Consider the following 22,854-nt stretch of genomic DNA (forward strand, 5'->3'; position numbering starts at 1 on the left):
CCACCAGTACCGTATTGTCAGAGGGCCCACACTGTGCCAGGCCCTATACCTGCTACTTGGGACACAGGAGGGAAGGACCAGGACAATGAGTTCTCCCAGGTGGTGCTAAGTCGGGGCCGACCATGTAGGAGGTCGATAAGGCTTCAGGGTGTGGGGACAGGGGGTGAGTGAAGCCTGTAACACTCCTGTATGGTTTTCCAAATACCGGTCCAAAATTTAGCACCAAACCTCCAGGAATCTGTATTTTAAGACCTCTTTCAGATGATTCTGTTGCATGCCACGTGGGCTCCCTTTTATTTTCCCCAGGTTTTTAGATGAAAAATTCGACCTCCCTCTCAGCTGTGCTATAGAGGCACACTCCAGGCCGGAGTCTTTAGAGAGTAGTGGTCTCCCAAGCTCCCACTGCCACCCCCAGGCCAGTGAGATGACTGGAAAAATGGGCTCAATGATAAGGAGAATCCTGTGGAACTCGAAACCATGCTGTGAGATCCAGAAGCCCATTCTCAAGAGGAGACCCTTCCTTCAGGGCCCATTGTGGAGATCCCAAGTTTTGTTTGAATGAGAAACACAGCAATTCCCCCTGCAAAAAGCCTTGAGTCTAGGTCCTCTGGCTCCAAACCCTATGCTTCTTCCCTTCTGTCTTCTCACCTATCTGCAGCCTCCTGACTCAAGATCCTAAAATGTCTACTGAGAGACACCAGTAGTGGGTAATGCATAGAGAGTGAACTCTTCAACTCCACAGTTTAAGGAGGCCTAAGGGGAGTCAGAGGCCAAAAATGTCTTTTTTCTCCCCTGAATGTTGCTCTCTGCCCAGAGTCCTACTATTATTTTTGAGAGCAAGACTTTTCTTTACCTGTGGTTGTTCAAATACCTCTCTTACCTCACATCCCATAGCAATTAAGATGAGATTGCTTATCACGAAGGAGGGAAGAAAGGCCCGGAGAGGGGCCGTGGAAGTTCAAGAGAAAGGCAGAGTCTGAGCTCCTAGGGAAGGAGCCTTGGAGACCTGGAGCTAGATGGAGTCCAAAGGCCAAGAGCTGGAGATCCCTGAGGAAGAGAGAAACTACACTTCTTGCTTTGCCTGATGTGGGAACAGAATGTTTGCATGCCTCCCCAAAACATCTGTTGAAATCCTAATTCCCACTGTGATGGTCTTTGAGGTCGGGGTCTTTAGGAGGTGATGAGGTCAAAAGAATGAGGCCCTCATGGCCAGGATGAGTGCCCTTATGAAAGGGACCTCAGAGAACTCTCTAGCTCTCTTTCTACCATGGGAGGATACAGTGAGAAGTGGCTAGCCTGTGACCTGGGGGAGGGCTCTCAGCAGGACCAACCATGCCAGCTTGGACTTCCAGCCTCCAGAACTGTGGGAAATAACTTTCTGTTGTTTCTAAGCACCTGGTCTAGGATAATTTGTTATAGTGCAGCCCAGCTAAGACACATGCAGTAATTCCAGTCTACACCTGTTTCTCTGGGTAATTATAAACACCACCACCCCATCATCAGATGTGTCCTAATCATCCAGTATCAGGTCATCCTAGTGAGGGAGGAACTGGGGTCCTTCTTCCCTCCCTTTTACCTAGGACACTGCTTTGAAAAAGCAGCTACAACTTTGCAGTGAAAGGATGAGGAACTCCTTAAAGGCAGGGGCTGCCACGTGATCAATTGAATAATAACAAAAGCATAAAGTTTCTTAGACACATTAAAAAGAGAACGTCTGCTAGACACCTTGTTACTGAATTTTGTACTCCCACCATCTAGCTGTGTATGATGACGTCACCCATCTTGCCTCACCTGCCCTCTGACAGGAGGTTCTCTTTTGACCAAAGTGTAGTTACGTCAATATTTTAATGATTGCACTGACATCTGGTGGTCATTTCCAGGTGTTTCTCTGGGCCTCTTTGGTACTGGTGATGGATTCATCTGTATGTCATACTCCATCAAAGCCACTTTTATCTGAGCCCCACAGTGATCAGACATGACACTCTAATTCCCAGTAAGTTGTTGATTGGCAGGAACGCCTAGATGTATTGCTTTTTTTCCTCAAGAGGTATTTAGATTAGAGGCAGGGATGGTAATAGTGTGGAAGGGATCCCGTAAAATGAGAAATAACATCAGAAACTCAAATTTCTTTGTGGAATTTCAGGCTTATGAGGGAGTTATCTTTATATAGAGGTGTCCTTCCTAAGATGATACCAAGTAGGCCAACGGCCTTCAAGTTCTTGGTAGCAGCAAGGCAATGCCATTGTAAATGCGAAAGGATTTTGCAGGTCCCTTTTATACCATCCTCCCTCAATCCTCCCCTCCCCCCCACCCTGCCGCCTCGCTGCTATGATCAGGGATCAGTAGTTAGAAACCTTGGGGGTTTCAAGCACACACCAGACACCAGGTAGGATAAGGCTGTGCTTTATTACATGCATAATTACAAATCTGTGCTAGGTGAAAATGTATAAAGCAATGGCGACCCGGGTTTATGCCACACAGAGAAAGGGCTGGATGAGCCCCTTAACCCTTCTGCCAGTGTCCATTCCATTGCCTTTAACGTGATTGTTTCCATCTCTTACAGTTTGCATAGCACTTACTTGTCAAAGTACTTTCCATTCATTGTCTCGGTTCATCCTCACAACAACCCTGTGAGGTAGGTAGGGCAATTAACGCTATCCCCATTTTGCCGATGGGAACACTGAGGCACAGAGCGGTTAAGATCTCAAGGCTAGTTAGTAGAAGCATAGGGAATAGAAACCAGGTCTCCTAACTCCCCAGCCCATGTCTTCCTTTTTAGACTATGTTGCTATGCATGACCAGGAAGCGAAATGAAGCAAGCAGTAAGCCACAGCTTTGGTACAGGCTGTGCCTATGAACGGGGACCAACCCCTCTACAAGCTAGAACAAAGCTAAGAAAGCGTGACGTAAGGCTTGGCAGTACTCGAATAAATAATCGCTCAGAACAGCTCGGCACCAAGCTCCCTATGCAACTCGGGCTGTATGAGCTTTGGCTGATGCTAGCTTCTGTACATGCCTGGCTGCTGCTGCTGTCTGTGCGTTAGCTTCAGAGGGACCTTTACCAACGCTGAGGACCTAAAATGTCGAGTCAGACGGGTTTTCTTTGGCTACTGTGGTAGGGAGCCGGCCTTACAAATGAGCGTATTATGGAGAATTCAGAGAGGGGCCCGTGGGCTGGAAACCGGCTTTTCTGATCCTCCTGGCCTCACCGGCTCACCCAGTGGGTAGCAATTCTCCCGGAGCCAGGGGTGAATTAGAGAGGTAAGAGCGGGAGGCTGGCCTTGGTCAAACAGAGAAGAGTCACCGTAGCAACATTAATGTCATCCTTAGGTGACATGACCAGGGTGCTATCTGGCAGGCCCAACTCCTTTCTGGCCTGTACCGGGTTAGCAGCATAGCTCCAAAAGACAGTTTAAGAGAACAAAATACTACACACGTCGGATTTTTAAATCTAGAATGAAATCACTTCTTAACCATTACATAGTCCCAAAGGACCAAGTATATAATAAAAATGTACATATTTATTTAAAAGCTGATTACTGAAAAGGCAGGGCAAAGGGTGAGAAGGGAGGGAGGAAGGGGCCACAGTAAAACAGAGAAGGGAAAATGAGCACTCTTGAAGGACCGTGTGTTCTGAGGTCATACCCAATGTGACCAGACTGATCATTCCCACCCTGATGAAACCATCTCAGGCCACCCCCTTGTCCCCATGTTGCCAGATGGCATTTCACTCACCAAATCCTAGGCCGTCTCTGACTTTCAACAGATTTGGACTAGTAGAAAATCAGGTTTAGCAATGAATTCTTCATATGTCCGCCTTGAGATGCTAAAACCCTTAATGCTCTCAAGAAACAGCCCTGGCTTTGGCCCCGACAGTAGAGCAGAACCCCATGTGGTCCAGCAGCTCAGAAGTGTCCTCCATTCTCTGTCCTGAGAATGACGCCGTCCCTTCCCCAAGGTCCACATTCAAAACAACATGCTTGTTAACAACTGAGAAAAAAATGAATTGGGGATAGGGAGAGGGGTAACCGGGGGAAAAAAAGAGGGGGGAGGAAGAGGAAAGAGAAAGAGAGGCAGAGATCGCTTTTTCTAAACCCTCCTATTTTTACACCATCATATGCTGTTTCTGCTTTTAAAAAGGCCAAACTTTAAGCAAGGCATTCATTTAGTGAGTGCACACAGAGGCTGAAGACCCTTTGGCAGGAACTGAGAGGTAGGAATTTATGACTGTGGGACTGGGCAGGGGGACCTGCGGGGTCCCATCCAAGAAACACAAACTCTGCACACCACAGACTTTCTTTTTTGGGTGAGTTGGCAAAATCGGACTACACAGTGGAAAAATCAATTCTGTTCCCTACATCGCTTCAAAATTTTGCCCGGATCCAGATGTTCAGAAGTGAGACCGTAGCCAGCAAACATTTGTGGAGTAACGTGAAGTTGCTAAGACCTACTATTCCAAGAACTTCTCTCCTCGGAGTAAACGACCAAAACTGAGGCAGAGCAAAGGGTCGCCCGGGGACCACTACATTAATTTCCCTGCAAGTTTACATGGCTCCCTGAGCTCTGATCCGAGAAGCCCTCTCTGTTTTTCTTTTTAATACACAAGAAATACATTCTCGGGAGGCTACAATATAGATTTTTTTTAAAATGTCTTGCTATCAAAATTCAAGACGGTCTACCTAAAGCTTCTCATTTAGGCAATGGCATGTTGTCACCGGCCCCCTTCCTAAGCAGATGTCTGGTCTCAGGTTAGCCCTCCCCATCCAAGCAGACTGCCTCCAGCAAAACATGGCTCAGAGCCTCTCCTCTACTTGCAAAGCCTGGTCTCTGAAAGACTACTTGACTTGTTCTCTACCCAGGCACATGAACAAACAGTTTATAAAGGCCCGATTGTATGGCTTGGGGTGTAGGACAGCCTTCCTACCACCATCTTGCAAGAACTCATATACTTTCTTACTAGGGGTTTTCCACTGCCGCATCTTCCAATTCTCTCTCCAGAGGGAGTCCAGGCAAACCCAGAGGCGGTTTAAAAAAAAAAAAAAATCAAGGTTTTAGGACACTTAAGTTCAGGCCAAATATTTAGACTTTTTTTTTTTTTTTTAAAGAACTGAATATCCTACTTCCCATTTCCTTTCTAAAGCTCTAGTTTTTCTCAGGGTTTTCAAGAGCTCAATACTCTGTGTACTACCCTGAAAAAAGGTCCTCCTGCCTTCCCTGAATTTATTGGTGGCAATGTGGACGGACAGTCCTCAGCAAGCACTTTGGCAATATAAAACACACTGGTTATTTCAGATTCTCAATATTGTCTTCACTATCATCATTAAAAACTCAAACTTCAAAAATTGCACTCCTCATAATTAAAATAAAAAGATACTGCGGGATAAACAAGTTCACCATCCTCCTCATCACCTCACAAAACAAACCAAGATAGAGACCGACCCGGGACAGGCGATGCAAATACTTAAAACATATAACATGCTCGATTACTCTGCATGATGGGACTCTGCTGCATGACAAGTTTTTATATTTGCTCCCCCCACACCTGAACGAGCTCCTAACATCATGGTTAAGGGGCGCCTGGGTGGCTCAGTCGGTTAAGCTCTGACTCTTGATTTCAGCTCAGGTAACGATCTCAGGGTTGTAAGGGGTTTTGAGATTGAGCCCTGCGTTGGGCTCAAAGCTAGGCATGGGGCCTGCTTAAGATTCTCTTTCTCTCTCCCCCTCTCCACCTTTAAAGAAAAAGATCATGGGTAAGAATTACTTCACAGTCTTAAACCACACTAAATCCCCATTACTTTATCTTTCTCACATTCCAATGGAAATGGAGACTTGCTACAGAAATTTCTGTTGTGCTCTGCTCTTCCGGTAAGGGCTTCAGATTCAGCCTCTAATGCCAAAACTGAGCTGCTTTGCTGTTCAATCAGCAAATTAATCGTCTGCTCTGCCAGCTGGCAAATTCAAAGTGTCATCAATGTCAGATTATCCACCAGAGGATATCAATTCTGTGGATTATACCACCTCTATTCCACAGCTGGCCCAAGCCAGAAGGAAGCTGGGGCCAGAAAAGAGGAGAGTGTCTGAACAAACATCCGAATAGAAATGACCTTGAAAGTGGCCATTAGTTTGCATTTTCGGTCCCTTGCTTCCCCCTTCCAGTGGTCTAACCATGCATTAACAGTTTGGGCCTCTGTAATTCCTTACACTGAATATCTGACTCTACAAAGTATAGCAGCTAGACTTCTACAAACCTACCAACCCCCATTCTTTTCATGACTGAAAAGAATCTTTCAGATCTTTCTCCTCGGAAAATCCTCTCCCCTGAAGCACTTACTGGCATTCCTTTGTAGAGCCTTCCCTTGTGTTGGGCAATTTTCTTTTCTTTACGCCCAAACACACTCGTCTCAATTCAAATTAATTTTTAAAGCACAGATCATCTAGTCTTTTGCCATTGAGGTATGTGGCCACTTGAGGCTACAGATAGGCCTCCCTCCCTGTATCAGCTTTGTTTGTTGGTAAAGTCGGTCCAACTGCTGACTTTGCAATGGCAGAAAGCATTTTCCTTTGCCTGAAGACAAGAAACCCTTGAGTGTGAGGTGCAGAGCTAACAGTCTAGCAGAGAGCTCTAGCCACAATTAGCCAACCTTTGAGCCAAACCATAGGACTGGACATATAATGAATACCGTACACTATAGCTACTTCTAGCCTATGTGTTACAAGGATTCCTGAGAAGCTGAGGTTAATGAATGAGATTTATCAGGAGTGAGGTATCAAAAGGATATTATTCTCTGGAGGGCCAATCGGTGCTTAGCATCTAGAAAGTATACCTATACCTTGGCACAGTGTTATCTGATTTCTTGAATTAATTCTCTGAAGTAGCACCTTAACACTGGCTCATCTGTCTGAAATCAAAAACAGACCCTAGAAGAAACACAAAGGCAAACTCAGACGCCCTCCATAGCACTGCTGCACTATGAAATGCGACCAAACCTTTGTCTCATCAAATACCAGAAATACTAATGCTTCCTGTTTTGCAAACTTCAGCTGGACAGCTAATAAGAAAAGATAGGTAGTGAACCAGAAATATACAGATAAGAATGACTTCTGCACAATACACAGGGGCGGTTTAGCCCACGGCCTCATCTCAGATGAGGAAATCAGTGGCATGAAAGGGACAGAAGACATAAAGGGACTAAGTCATGACTATAACAGAAGATAACCTAAAGAGTTTTTTTCTCTTTCTCTAAAATGTTAGCATGATATACTTTTTAAAAAAAGGAAGAAACGAAGCAAAACTCTGGTGAGTGCCTTGACAGCTGAAAGATAAAAATCAATACAAGCCTTAGCTACCCAGGTCTGGGCAATAAAAGAATTTCAGATTTTGGAAAGAACTAGGGGTTAAAAAAAAAAAATCCTAGATTCAGGGTTCAGCAACTTTTAAAATGAGGAACCCTGAGGTGTTGGGGGAGGGGAGGTGGAGGGAAGGGGAGGCTGTGCTGAGTGACTGCTGGTTCTAGGCTGGAAAGATGGTGCACAGTGCAGGGACGGACCTGCAGAACAGGAAAGGCTGAACTCACAGCCCTGGCAGTTGAGTCCCGCTACTGCGGGCCCTGGGCATCAGCACAGAGAGGGAAGGAGGCATGGTGGCAGCAAATGCGCTAGAGAGCAAAGCAGGCGGCTGTGCGCTACCTCGGTCCCCATGCCAGAAGGTTGCTGAGCCCCAGTTTACAATTTAACTATCCCTGGGAGTTCTTCCTTGAGAGAGGAATGATTAACCAGGCATGGCGCCCAATCCCAAAGAGAGGACTGGGGACTGAGGAGTGGGAGGAGAAAAGAATGGAGGGGAACACAGGGTTGGTAGCGGGGGCAGCTGCACATAGGGAAAACAACAGAAAATGAAACAGGGCGTCGGTCGGAATGATGGCAATGATGGTGGCTCTGTGATTCCACCAGGTGTCCCTACAGTGTGATGTTTTCTACTGCAATAAAGGTGGTAGAAAATTGAGACAGGCACCTTTGCAATTGGATAAACAAGCACCTTTGGTGTCACCAGGCCTTGTCCACACCCCTGGGTCTTAGGATAGCTCTGCGTTTTACTTAGAATTCTAAGGAGCCTCAAGGGAGTCGCAGCTGCCTATCCTAATTCCAATGCCTCAAATAGATTTGAATGTACCCCAAGCCTAAATTCATGTTCACAGGGACAACACTGGCCTGTGTTATGCACTTAACACTGGGAGGAGGCATGAGCCCCCAGCTATTTTAGTACTGGTGGTCTTCACAAAGGAATGCATGAGTATGCAGATTCAGCTCGGGATCTTCCCTGGTTTATCAGCACGCAGTCTCGAAGTGATTCCCTTCACTATTCTTACATATTCCAGAAGCCTAAAGCACCATCACTCATGGAGGTGGCATCTGGCTAAGAGAATGAGTCAGGACCTCACAAGAAAATGTGAAATTCCTAGTCATTGATTTTGCTTAGAACTTTACTAATCATTCATTCCAAGGAAGCCGAAGAAATCATTCCTTGCTACTAACAAATTCATGACGAAGTCCTTGTCTACTGGCTAACAGATACCATCTGGAAAATTACCCTTTTTGCAGACAAGGAGAAAGTTCCATGACTTATCTTTGTGCACTTCAAAAGAGTACCAGGAACAAGCAAGCTATAAAAGTCAACCTCTCTAAATTCGTTTAGAGAAGGTTAACCAAAGCAGCATTGTCTTATAATCAGATATTAAAATTAACATACACACACACACACACAAACTAATAATGCTAAGTATTGTAACAGGAACAAGATAACATTTGAACTGAATTTTCACAGTCTGGAAAACACCATTACTATTTTCCTTCTGGCTTTCCTTTCTGTGGTTGGAAAAGCAAAGCCCCTTAGCTTACACTTCATCTTCCACCAACGACAGAGTCCAAAAAAAGTGACTTTTTCATGAGTTTCCTGCAGGCTATAGGTCAGGACGGTTGGAATTTTTCTTGCATAGTTTTCAGTGATTGCATATTGGCTAACAATTATGTTTTAAATTTTAAAAAAATTAAAAAGAATGAAACCAGAGCAATCTCGTTGACTCTTTCATAAAATCTTCCTAATGCAATATCACAGATGCCTAACTGTATTTTCTCCTAAAGAGAAGATTAAATTCCAGAGATTATGTAGTGCAACTGGTTAACTTAGAGGAAAGGGACAACACACTAATAATATAACTTCACCCTCCAAATACGGGAAATGTGTTTTGGGTACCCAGTTAACAAAATACATCCATGGTCTGCAATGTCCTTCCTGTTTTATATCCAGCACAACCCTGTGATTCTAGTTGAAGAGAATGGAGTCAGGATCTTGGTTCGCCATCTGTGCTATATGCTTTAACACATCCTTTTTGGTAATGATTCCGAGCAACCGCCTGCAAGACAAAACGAGACAACAAAACAAAAATAAATCAGGGGTTAACATTCTCTGAGGTGACACCCTTCCACCCCAGTCCTTTGCAACTCTGTCTTCAACACCGTCCGGGCTTACAGCATGAGGCACTCACAGGACTAGGTTACATGCACCTGGCCAATGGGACTGCACTTGGGTCCCCAGACAGGCTGCCAGCATTTCTACTTCCGGTCTCACATCCTGCTATCTCTTGTGGCTTAAATATTCCCTACATATCTGAATCTTCTCATTTGCCACCCGGTTCACACGCTCCTCTTCCAGAATGCCTCCCTGATCTGCAGGATGGCAATGCCTGTGTCCTCCTGGCAGCAATAGCCTGACCTACACTCTTGTCCCATCTGCTGTCGTGTGATACGGGTTCATGTGTTCTCAGATTCCCTAGGACATCGCACACTCCTTGAGCGGGGAGAAGGGCCTTTTTTGTGCCTCCTCGGCATCTAGAGGAATATCTTCTTGCATGAAATAGGGGATTCAGTAAATGTTGAATGAATCAGTTAGGGAAAATCCCCCTGCTGATTCAAATCCTGCAAGACATCTGTTACAACATTTAGAAATCATACAGAGTGAAATTCTTATATAATTGCTGGATTAACATAGCATGCTTAGAAAAATCAATCCACCCTCCTCCTCCACCTCCCTTGTTTTCCAATAAAAATAGCAGGGCTTCCTTTATTGCATGACAAATGTCCCGGGGGGGGGGACTGAAAAAAAAGGTTTTTTTAATTAACTAAAAATAAGGAAATGTCCCAGAAAGACTGAGCCTTGGTCTTGAGAGTCAGAAGACTTGTGTTTAAAGCCTACCTCTCTACTGTATATTAACAGGGGGCCCTTGTGCAGATCTTCAAACCTCACAGAAACTTGCTTCTCTCATCTTCAAATAAGAAAAATAAAGGTACTCAAAGGACCAATACTATATATACATATACTACCTAATACCATCATAACTTCAGTGCTGTCTGTTCAAAAGGACACAGCTGTTTCCTTTGCGGGGAAGGGACTACATTATTTATAATGTGCAGCCAGTAGTTCCCATCTCTCAAAAACACTTTTTCCCCCAAACCCCTTTTCCATTCATGACGATGATAAAAGAAACACATCCATCTTCATCGAGGAGCTTCAGGAGGGCCTGTAAGTGCTACTGAGGGTCAAATGAATTGGGTTCTTCTCTCTTTCTCTCTCTACAGTCTCCTTCCTCCCACAATCCAATGTGCCTCCCCCAGGGAGCTCTCACCCGTTGTGCGTAACCAGGCACTGCCGCAGTCCCAGCTTGCGGAAGATGTCCACGACAATCTCCATGGGGGTGAGGTCTGTCACAGTGAAGGGGCTGAGATCCAGGATGTTCCGGAGTTTCAGGGTGGGCGGGGTATAGGGCGGCATGGGAGGAGAATGCTCGGTGAAATAAATGATGGACGTGCTCACAACCCCATCCTGTTTCTTCCGTGCATTTTCTATTTGAGAAGTAGGGGGGACAAAAGTTGAAAATGGAGGTGCTCCTTCTATCTTGATGGTCCCTAATTCATCCCATCCTCCCTCTGTCTCCCCACCCTTTATGCATGTATTTATTTATTTCCACTATGGATCTCATGATCCTCTTTCTGAAATCCTTACCAATTGAAATAATGAGATCCCTTCGGAGAACAAAACCCACAAGTCTTTGGGACTCCCGGGACACCACCACTGGGAAGCCACTGTAAGTGGTTTCACTGATGATAGTCTCTACATCTTCCACAGTCATACTGTCCTGAGTAAGGACAGTCAATAAAGGATCATTTCTCCGGGGTTTCATCACATCCATTGCCAGGGTCTTATGGGCAAATTCTTCTTTGGCTTCAAGAAAGGGGTAACCGTTGAGACGAATGTGGGCATCATAGATGCCTTCCCGCCCAAGAGCGTCTGCCACCCACTTGCTTGTCATGGCTGCAGCCATCAGAGGCACAATGTACTCCAAGCCCCCAGTTAGTTCAAACATTATGACAACGAGAGAAACGGTCATCCGTGTCACCCCACCTGCAAAGAAACAGACATGGGCTACTGAAAACAGGAACAGTTCATTCATGCCAGGTAAGGGCCTGTGACAGACCCCCATCCAGGGACAGCTTACTTGCCAGAAACACTGCTAAAAAGAGGTCTCCCCTGTTAAATGCAACTGCATTAAAGCAAGTTTATAATGGACATGAGTTACATTTCTCAAAATAGTATCTACGAACATGCTAAAAGCCTTCTACATTTTTCTCCTTTTGTTTCTTATTCGTGCACTGCTTTCTCCCCCCTAATTATAAAGGTCACTGCAAAAGATATCCACAATTTGTGTAACAGTACTGAGAGGAGAGGTTCTCTGGAACATACAGGCTCTTGTGGAAAAGTCAGAAAACACTTTTTAAAAGTCAATAGAAGATGGGGCACCTGGATGGCTCAGTCGGTTAAGCATCTGCCTTTGATTCAGGTCATGATCCCAGGGTCCTGGAATCGAGCCCTCAGTTGGACTCCCTGATCAGCAGGGAGCCTGCTTCTCCCTCTGCCTTTCCCCCCACCCGGCTTGTGCTCTCCCTCTCACTGTCTCAAAATAAATACGTAAAATCTTAAAAAAAAAAAAGTCTATAAAAGTCATTATCCATAAGCTCACTCCCTAAAATAAGCAGAGTAAAAATTCTGAATGACTTCTGTAAGTTTTTCATGATGTAAAAATACACGTTTTTATGTAAGTGAGCTCATATTACACATTTAACTTCCCACCATGCCACCCCCCACTTTAGGTCAGGAACATCTTGTGTATTAACAAAAATTTATTTAATATTAAAAATATTAAATATTAGGATCACATTTAATAGCTACATAGTAAAGATTTTATTTACTTATTTATTTGACGGAGAGAGAAATCATAAGTAGGCAGAGAGGTAGGCAGACAGATGGGGAAGCAGGCTCCCCGCTGAGCAGAGAGCCTGACGTGGGGCTCGATCCCAGGACCCTGAGATCATGACCTGAGCTGAAGGCAGAAGCTTAACCCACAGAGCCACCCAGGCGCCCCTAACAGACACATAGTATAATATTACCCAGTTATATAGACCATAATCCACTTAACCAGTCCCTTTCTGTGCATATTTAAGTTGATTCCAACTTCTTGCTATGAACATTCTTGGGCAGAATATCCTTCTCCAAGTTTCTGATCATTTCCTTAGTATGATGAAATTTGAGAGTAAAATTGCTCCTCAAAGGGAGGAAAATAAGCTATATGATAAAGAATACTTCCTTAAAGCACTTGAAAAAATGGCAAACCCAACAGGAAATGGTCATTAAGAAAATCTGCAGTGAACCGTGTTTCAGATCATGCTTCTTTATTACATCACCTGGGTGTCAACTTCTTCAAGGTCAATGCAGACACTACTCACCTAAGCAGGCTGCAGCCCCAACCATCGCATAAAGGCCAGGGGTGATACAATCTGCTCCCTGACTACACCAGCTATTGAAGATGGCCCAGTCGTGGTGGTAATAAGCCAGCTGCTCCATTCCCACTCCCAGAAGTCGACCCGCTATAGCACCAACAGCCATGCTGGGGATAAACAGGCCAGAAGGTATCTGCAAAGAGAAAGCAACAGGTGCTTAGGGAGGAATGATGCACTCACCCCTGGCATGCGTTAAGGGCTAGAGGACTGACCCTCTGCGAAGCGAACAGGCCAATGACAATTTAACTATGCACTATGCTAGCAAGTGGCCATAAAGACATGTGTAACGCTACAGGGGCTAGAGGTTCTCTTGGACGTGCAGGCAAGTACGACTGCAAAGAAGCTTACCCTGATTTGGGGGTCCATCTGGCAAGAGCCTGAACTCTCCAGACCAACATAGAACTGGAGGGCAGAAATTAAGCCTTTCCCAAAGAAAAAGGAAAATAGATGGAATTTCTCGCATATGCAGACATTTTCCCCATTCTGAATTCTCAGCAACAAAAATTCCCCTCTACTGACCATCTACCACGTTCTATGCTGGATACTCAACTGACAGGATTCCCCCAGTTCTGGACAACCACCCCTGGGAGAGAGGCATCATGATTACCCAATCACAAAGAACTCAAGGTTCAGGGAGGTGAAGCAACTCACCCAAGGTCAAGTTACAGTAAATACCAGTGCCAGGGATGAAACACAATCGGTGTTCCTAACCACTCCCATGTACTAAATCTTAACCCACTAGTCACATTAAAAGGATTGTATACGAGGTCACATTTTATTTTGTAATAGTATAAAGAAAGATGAAATGATTACATTTTTTAATGCAGAATTAACTGTGGTTGTGTGAGTATCCAAACAAAACAAAACAACCCCACCGCCACTACCACCAAAAGACCCTCTCAGCTGTCTCCCCCTCTATTTCCCTGACTCTTAGGATATCTACAGTGAATTCTCAATGTTCTGTGTGAAGGGAGAGAAATGATGACAAGGACAAAATGAAACAGCAGATTATTTTTAAATAGCCTGTGTTCAATTGTGAAATACATTTGAATCTGGATGGGTTGGATGGTCTGAACATTATCACTTTAAATCAAAGAATAAAGCCATGACAGGGAAAAATAAATCACTCAAGCAGCACTGTAAAACTTTCCGGAGTGTATATTCAGAGACTATAATGCTGCCTAAACTGAGCTGCGACATCTTCTCTCCCAGTTTGAACTTCCGTTTCCCTAGAGAAGAGAGAGAACTGACTTGGTAGTTGGGTGCCAGAGGCAAGACAAACAAATAACCTAGGGAGGAGAAAGAAAATACCTTAACAAATGTTCCTTTCTGATTTCTTCTGAAACATGGCAATGATAACAGATACTGGAAATAAAAGATGCTGGCCTGATGTCTGCTTTTGACAGTTGCAATATTAACTTGGGATCACCTGTGAAGTTCCTGATCCTTGGGCATTGATAACAACGGTAAAGAAAACATTGAGCGCCACTGGGCCGAACCATGGGACGCTGCCATTTTAGTGGTCAAAACAGTTGAATAACGGCTACCTCGTTTGATTCAATTTGATGTTTTTCTCTGTTGGCAAACTCTAAAGCCCCCCTATGAGGACCACAGATGTGGTGGTCAGATATTGCTTTAATACAATAGGCATGTGAACAAATACCTCACCATTCCTTTTCTAGGGGCAAAATCTGTTTTCCACCAGAAAGGAAAAAAAAACCTTTCTTCTTAAATCTCATCACTGAGGTCTGCATGAGGCCTAAAAGTCAGCTTGGATGATGTTAGGTAGAGGTGCTACTGTCTAGGAAGCTGAGGACATGTTGGCGGGAGCCTTCTGAGGTGGGGGGATAATGCTGCATGAAGCCGGAAGTGCCACATGAGCTTTGAAGATTGTATGATGTCTTGGCTTTGCCCCCCAAACCCATAGCCACACATCTACCCACTGAGTAGCGAAAAAATCTCCTCACCTTCATGCCAAAGGTGAATATAGTGATGACAATTTTCAGTATGAGTGTCAAGGCCAGCTGCCACATGGCACTGTAGACTCCCACACCAGCCGGTCTGTCGGGCAGCTCACCCCCCTTGCTTGTGTTGAAACGGTTCTCATAATCACAGAGCTTGGAGGAGTCCAGAAGTCCACAGTCATTGAATAGCTCAGAAATGAGCTCACTTGTGCTCATGCGGGTGTATTCATTGGGGAAAGCCAGGATGGCAGTGATGGCTGTCACAACGAGTACCTCTACAACAGGGTACTTCCCCAGCTGAGTGGTCTTACGCTTCCGACACCAGGCAATGTTGGTGCGGATAAACAAAGCTCCCCACAGACCACCAAATATGCCCAGCAGAATGAAGGGCACAAGCTCAAAGAGATGCCAGGGGGTGTGAAACTCCACATAAAATAGAACCAGGCGGCTGTTGCCAAAGGGATTGATGGAACGTAGGGTAAATGCTGCCACCAAGGCAGCAAAGAACGAGCGCCACAGCGTTTTGAGGGGGAAATAGTAGCTGACCTAGAAGAAAGAGGGTGAGAAAGCAAACGTAAACCAGGACGCAGAAACAGTTTCAGGTATGGGGTGTCTGGGTGGCTCAGTTAGTTGGTCATCTGCCTTCAGTTCAGGTCCTTGGATCGAGTCCCGTATCAGGCTCACTGCTCAGTGGGGAGTCTGCTTCTCCCTCTGACCCTCCCCACTGTCATGCTCTCTCTCTGTCTCTCTGTCTCAAATAAATAATAAAATCTTTAAAAAAAAAAAAAGAACAGTTTCAGGTGAACAGTTAGTGCTGTAGGAAGGAGAGCTGAGGACAAGAGAACTACCCAGAGAGTTCTGGTTACACAATAAATGGTAACACGTGAGCTGGGCGGAGCACCTCCAGTCTAAATGTCCCACAGACACCGGCCAGAATTCCTGACATGAAAGCAACACACACATTCTACAGACAGATAAAAGTAGTTACCTCTTCTAGGCTGAATAACACTCCACCGATAGGCGCCCCAAAGGCTACAGATACGCCTGCTGCTGCTGCTGCCGACAAGACCTACAATCCAAAACTCAGAATTAGTCTTGGAATAATGACACCTTTCTACTGATAATCACATTTTTAAAAGGGAACGTTAGTGTTTAGAAAACATTTTTAAAAAACCAACTATACATGCTCCATATCCAATGGATCAAAATGAAGTTCAATTCATATTTACTTATTCAGAGAGCAAACGCTGCGGGCTACATTTCAAACACAAGGGTCTAATGCTTGAACAGGTAGAGGGTCTTTCCTCTATAATGAATCTAGGCATGGACTTTATTCCGAATCATTCCCCTCACACCCGGTACTCTTGATTCATTAACTGATTTTGAGTCTGTAGGCTTATTAACCACCTAAATGAAGTATTTTCAGTGACATATTTACATAGTGCTTTCTTTATTAAGGAATGCTTTTCTAAGTAAGATTTTAGAGACGGCTGTAATGATATAAAACCGAAGTAACAACTGGCTCACAGCCATTCGGGAGCTGCAAATCTTCATACAATAGGCAGTTGGGGTTTCCTACTTAGTGCCCTACTCCATCCCCAGTGACCAGTGGAAACAGAAATAGGGAGCAAACTGAAGCAACTAGAAGCAAGGGGATAGATTTTGAAAAGAAGACCTAAGTGTATTTCACTGAGGCCAGGAAAAGGGCTAGGTGGGAGAGGAAGAGGAAGGGGAAGAAGCTGTCAGAGGGAAATAAAAAAGGACAAGGAAGGAGAGAAAGCAAGTGATACTTAGCTCTACCTCAGTACATAGACACACTCATGCACATGGAAAATGTGTAACCAACACACCAGAATTAATGGAAGGATAAAGTCCTTTCACTGGATTCTGGTTGCCATGGAGTGATAAGTGATTGGTGTTAGTATGGAAACTTTTAGAAAAAAGTTTAATAAAAATTAAGAGTTTCTGCAGAATAAAATGGTTCTTGGCAAAATAAACGGGCAGCTTTCCCTGGGAATGCAGGAAGGCGCAGGAAAATGAAGGGAAGGAAGGAGTGAGGTCTTTGGGGCTAGCCCAGTAGGACTTCAAAATTCGTGCCTATATACTGTCTTTCATCCGAAAAGGATGAGGACAGTCAAATAGGAGGATTTCAATGACTTTTCAGGATGAATTATGAGGAAAAAAAAAAAAAGAAACATGATGGCTAGTTTGCTACAAGTTTTTGCTGACAGAGTAGAGTCTGTCCATGCCCTTCCTTCTCAAATCTGTAATCTCCACCATCTGCCCACTTTGACAAGGCCCTGGGACACAAAAGGGTTGCTGCCGATGGTGAGGAAGACAGGAAAAAATAACTAGAAAGTCTAAATAAACAATAGGAAGTGAACTCAAGATGCAAATATTCATAAGTCTAGTTAGAGAAATACATGCCATCTATACAGAGAAACAGCCCAGAACTCCCCTCTCATTTTACAAGGAACTGTGAGCAAAAATGCCAATTTTATGGCATGAAAGTAACCGGCCATCTATAGTTTCAAAGTCACTCCAACCCATGCAAAATCAGCAAGAATCAATGCTCTCCTCCTGCCAGCTCAAATGGATTTCACCTCTTCCGGCTTCTGTTGTCCATTACTCCCATCTAACAACCTTACCGGTTTCACACTGCCATTATGCCCCGCTACCATCTGACGGTAGCTAAACAATCGACACAGATTTCCCTCTCCCTTTCCTGCTAGCCTTCCTCTCCTGCCAGGAACTTGAACTATCTAAATGTATTCCATATTTGAAATTTCAGCATCTCTGAGTTTCCTTCTGGGCCTTATGGTTTGTTTTGCTTCGTTTTGTTTTCCGAATAAATCACTAGGTTGCAATTTTGTGAAAAATCCATTCTAATAAAATGATGTTGGCCTTGACCCATTTCATATGTGATTTCTGTGTAATTCAAAGAAAATAGAGCAAGAACCTTTATTTCCTTAAATCCTTAATTATAGCAGGATAAAAGTAACCAATGATGTGGAACATTTCTAAAATCTGTTCTTCCTCCGCAAAACGATATACATTAAGAACTGCATGAACATGAGAACAGCTATGGAGACGCTGTGGCAGGACTAATTTAGCCAGATGGAGGCAGAAGGCAGAGAGAGAGATCCTATACATGGAGAAACTCATTTAGCATGGCATTAGGTAGAAATAAAAGATGGAAAAGCTGGTATCTGAAAATATGCAGGGCTTATATTCTTTCACAGGAAAAAAATGACTTCTTTTAAAAAAAATCTCTTATTTTTGTAACTTATTCTGTAATAAAACAGCACAACTTGTGTAGATTTATATGTATTAGAAGTTCTTAAAGTCCTTACTTCTCCCTCACTACCACCTCACTTTCCCACTCACCACCGTGAGCAGGGAAATGTCACCACCAGTGGATGTTTTCAACAGTTTGGAGTAAAACTACTTTCCAGACGTTTTCCTTCTAGGTGCACATATACATACTTTAAAAAAAAAAACAGTACTTGAATTATTTTATACATGTGTTATTCCACAACTGGCTTCTGAAATTTAATGATCTTCTGTAGCCATCAATCCACATCAACATACATAAGGCTATCTTTTTTAACGACTGCCTAGTATTCTACAGTATGGCCAGAATATCGTTTATTTGATCGGTCCCGTTGATGGACATTGTTGACTATTTGGTTTTAGCATGATATCCACAAATGCTGCACCGACTAGCCCCACACACATACCTTGGTTCCCACACACGCTTGGGGTGTCTGTAGGATAAATTCCTAGAAGTGGAACAATTGGGTCACAGGGTATTTGTACTGATATTGGTAGAGTCCCTAAATCCTCATCCCTAAGATCAGACCACTTATGCTCACCAAAAAAAAAGACAATTCAGGCCATCTGTTATTACCTCTCTGCGCTTGGCTTCATTCTTCCTATATTTGTTGAAACAATGGCACAGGATGTTCCCACAGCAGCAAGCCACGTGCACTAGGGGGCCCTCTTTGCCCAGGCTCAAGCCAGATGACACGGCCAGCACCAATGTGATGGTTTTGATAATCAGGGTCCACTTACCCAAATAGCCCCTAATAATAAAACCGCTCAAGATAGTTTTTATCTGCAGGTCAAACACAGAGAGATTAAATATAGACTAGGCAAGTAAACAAGGCTGGGAAGCAATAATCTGGACCTCATTATGGAAACTGCACCTTTCAAATGAGTGACATATAAATGTTTGACCTACATGACCCCAATTTGGGAGGGAGCCTGGGAGTCCAAGAAAGCAAGAACTGTTCTTTAAGCTTTCAAGTTCCTTTCCCCCGCCCCCAGCCATGTGCTAGCTGGGCAAGAGAGTACTGCAAGCATGAGAGTGTGTGTATTTGGAGAAGGGGAGGCAGAGTGGGAGGGTGTTTTCCTTACTTACATCCTTACAGGCCAGTAGAGCCTTGATTCTCTGCCAAAGAAATTTGTAACTATGACTTGGTCAGGAAACAGAGAGGGGGCAAGGTCATCTGGGTAACCTCAAATCTCAGTGGTTTTGGTCACTGTCAAGCAATCTAAGCCAAAAGTAGTCAGGAACAGGACTTCAGCCACCCCCGCCCCCCACCTTCCAGCCCTAGTCATACTATAGGAAATGTAGCAAAATCGTTTTATTTCTCCTGCTCAAACAAAGTTGAAAATGCCAGTACTTTTTCAGGCCAGAAACGTGGGGTCCACCCTTGATCTTCTTGGGTAGGAAGCAGGGAGTGGCTTTCAAGAGGCCTGATTCCCCAGGAACCCGCAAGGAGGCTAGAAACCCACCCCCTTTCATGTCCAGGTGGCCCAGGCTGGGAGACTTGAGGGAAGACCCAGAGAGACTCCAGATTTCCTCAGGGTCTGATCCTGTTTCAGATTCGAATTGCAGGATACGCTGGAATACCTATTAAAGGCTCTTAACCAGGAAGGATTCACTACTGTTAACCGTTTATAAACCGTTTGAGACTCACCTCAGGAATTCCGGAGCCACAGGCATAAGGTGCAAACACTTTGACAAGAGACACGGCGAGGAAGGCAAATAGGAGAGCCCAGAGGACATACATGAAATAATTGACTATGTAGGCAAAGGCTCCCTAGAACAGGGGAAAAAAGGGAAGAAGCTTGTTTTAGTCCAGGCTGCCTCAGTGAGGCACGGAACACTGTTGACGAAAAGGGTTTCGGGAGAGGGGCTCGGGAGGAAAAAGACCGGTATCACATCGCTCAAAACGCTCCTTCCAAGATGGGCAGCAAAGCAACCCCTGAAACACTGTCAGCCCACTTGGAACTGAAAATGCGAGGCTTTGCTCCCTCCCAAGGAAACTGACGCCAGCTGCTGAGGATCGTCAAGGAGGAGGAACAGACAGAACCCTAAGCAAACTCCGGTTCAACAGGAGACCTCTGGCAGGTTTGGGGGTCAAGTAGGTCTGATTTTATGTCAATTTTATTAAGAATCTTGACAGCTCTGTTATTGGCTACACATTTGAAGTGAAGACCAGCTCTACCTACCTTGGTGTCAGATTCTCACGGGAGGTTATAGTGTCGAAAATTCCTGAGCGGTTTCTTTAAAATACAGTTAATTAAGTTCTGCAGAGAACCACCACATCTTTGAGAGAATTCTGCTATCACAGACTCAGCAACAAGTAGATGTGAGCAGAAAGTTTCAGGCTCTGACCATAAAACAAAACCACCGAGATGCCAGCTCTCCCAAAAAATAAAACAGCAACCCCTCTTTTTAAAATGGAGTGAATATACTTTCGAGACTCTCCTTCTATGCTAATGAAGTCTGCCAGAAAATAAATCTAATTTTGACCAGTAATAAGGAGTCACCAACATAAAGGGCTGGCAAACAGTTACATCTTCCCCACCCCCCAACCCACCGGCCAAAAAAAGCTATTTTGAACATCAGGAGATCATGCTTACTGATAAAAACTGTAGAAGTTGAAACTCACTCAAATTACATGAAACACAAAACTCACTGTACTTCTGACTTCTTAAAACATAAAACATTATTAAAATAATTCACTGACCTAGACAAGGAGAGCCAAACTGCTCAGGGTTGTTTTTTTTTTTTTTCTTCTCCTAAGTTATAGCTTTGACACAAGTTTTCCATTATTTTAGTCCCTCAGAGGAATAGATAATTGCTCTCTTGGCCTTTCAAATGTAGCTAGGGAGGAAGAACACTTTCCAAAGGGGGTAAACAAAGAGGGAGGGGGAGTGAAAAGGCAAGTAGCTAGAAGTGGCTAGGGGCACAAACCTGGAGGCTAAGTTCTTGGCCGGAGAACTCTTAGAATCTAGAAGACTCTCTCCAGGCAAGGATTTCATTCATTAAAAAAAAGGATGACCTGGGACGCCTGGGTGGCTCAGTTGGTTAAGCAGCTGCCTTCGGCTCAGGTCATGATCCCAGCGTCCTGGAATCAAGAGTCCCACATCGGGCTCCTTGCTCAGCGGGGAGCCTGCGTCCTGGAATCGAGTCCCACATCGGGCTCCTTGCACAGCGGGGAGCCTGCTTCTCCCTCTGCCTCTGACTGCCACTCTGTCTGCCTGTGCTCGCTCTCTCCCCCTCTCTCTTTCTGATAAATAAATAAAAAAAACATCTTTTTTAAAAAAAAAAAAGGATGACCAGAGAAATACGTCACTTGAGCAAATCTCAAGCTCCCGCTTGAGAGCTACAGTTGGACTACTTAAACACACACACACACACACACACACACATGGGGTAGCACAGTGGAGCCTTGCCGGAATGAACAACAGTTCTAGACCTTGACTGTAGTGGTGATAACACAAATCTTCACATGCAGTAAAATTGCAGAGAACTACATACACATATACAAAGGTATACATACACACACATCTATGCACGTAAAATTGGTGAAATAAAATCTGTGTAAATAAAATTGGTGAAATAAAATCATATCCTTGTCTTGCTACTTATTCTCTAGTGAGAGAAGATGTCACCACTGGGGGACACCTGGTTGAAGGGTATGGGAGACCTCCCTTGTTTTGCAACTTTTTGTGAATCTATAATTACTTCAAAAATAAAAGAATAAAAAAGGCAAGGGAATCTCCCTCCCTCTCTCTCTCTCTCTCTCTCACACACACACACACATACACACACACACACACACGTTCACCCTGAACTCCAGTGCTTCTCAAAGTTTTCTACCCAAGTACTCCTAATCTAGGAGAGATGGTAGGGGGTAGGTTATGCAGGAGTAGAGCTGAAACAGAGATTGTGTTATCTTAATAAACATGGGAATTGTGCATCTCTTTGTAATTCAGTGTAATTTTAGAAAAAAATATTCAAAAAAACCCCTGATTTTCTGAGATGGCACACAGCATTTATCCTGCGGTTTCAGCCACCCATTGGCATCCAACCTTAGCCCAGTTTGAGAAGAAGAATAGATCTAAACCCTCTCACACATATGGTATGTATCCAACCCTTTTACTAACCTCTTCCCCCGAGCCAATGCATACAGTCATTTATGTACATAAAGACTCTTACTTTTGACTTTATTATTTTCCCATCCTTCTTTTCCCTTGACTGTGTGTGTGTATGTGTGGGTGCATGTGCACCTGCACATCCACATGCCCCATTTCAAATCATCTGTGGACCAAAGTAGGGATAAAAATGCATTTTAAATGTATAAATATATATCCTAGCCTAGTCTCAGTCACTTCACCAACAAGGTAAATGAGGAGTGAGCTGAGATGGCACCTGTTTCGGGTGGTAGAAGCCAGAAAGGAATTGGGAATTGAGAGCGGTTATATTCTGTCTTGTGTGTTTTTGTTTTTAGTAGGAGAGACCTAACAAATAGCCCAAGTGGTAATAGAAAGGGAAGGAACTGAAAAACAATGTTACTTTTACAGTGAAAAATATCTGCTGGGAGACAAGAACAAATGAAAATATTGATTTAATCTCCAAAGAAGACTACAGGCAATTCTACTCTTGCGTTTCTGTTTTTTTCCTATGGAATGTATTCTAATTTTT

General features: G+C 44.1%; 1 protein-coding gene across 4 annotated transcripts in view; it reads right to left on the reverse strand.

The window, feature by feature from the left end:
• Positions 1–2,387: 2,387 nt before the first annotated feature.
• CLCN5 (chloride voltage-gated channel 5) overlaps positions 2,388–22,854 on the reverse strand; it is a 153,810-nt gene continuing 133,343 nt past the window's right edge. For all 4 annotated transcript variants that reach the window (XM_082717771.1, XM_082717772.1, XM_082717773.1 and 1 more), the window contains 8 exons: positions 19,838–19,960; positions 18,763–18,969; positions 15,841–15,921; positions 14,856–15,398; positions 12,835–13,021; positions 11,057–11,455; positions 10,680–10,896; positions 2,388–9,410 (listed from right to left, as the gene is read on the reverse strand). In XM_082717771.1, the coding sequence (XP_082573897.1) occupies positions 9,320–9,410; positions 10,680–10,896; positions 11,057–11,455; positions 12,835–13,021; positions 14,856–15,398; positions 15,841–15,921; positions 18,763–18,969; positions 19,838–19,960 (1,848 nt within the window). In that variant the 3' untranslated portion in view covers positions 2,388–9,319. The remainder of the gene's footprint in view (positions 9,411–10,679; positions 10,897–11,056; positions 11,456–12,834; positions 13,022–14,855; positions 15,399–15,840; positions 15,922–18,762; positions 18,970–19,837; positions 19,961–22,854) is intronic.

This window comes from Mustela nivalis (genome assembly GCF_964662115.1).
Source record: "Mustela nivalis genome assembly, chromosome: X".
NCBI classification, from domain to species: Eukaryota; Metazoa; Chordata; class Mammalia; order Carnivora; family Mustelidae; genus Mustela; species Mustela nivalis.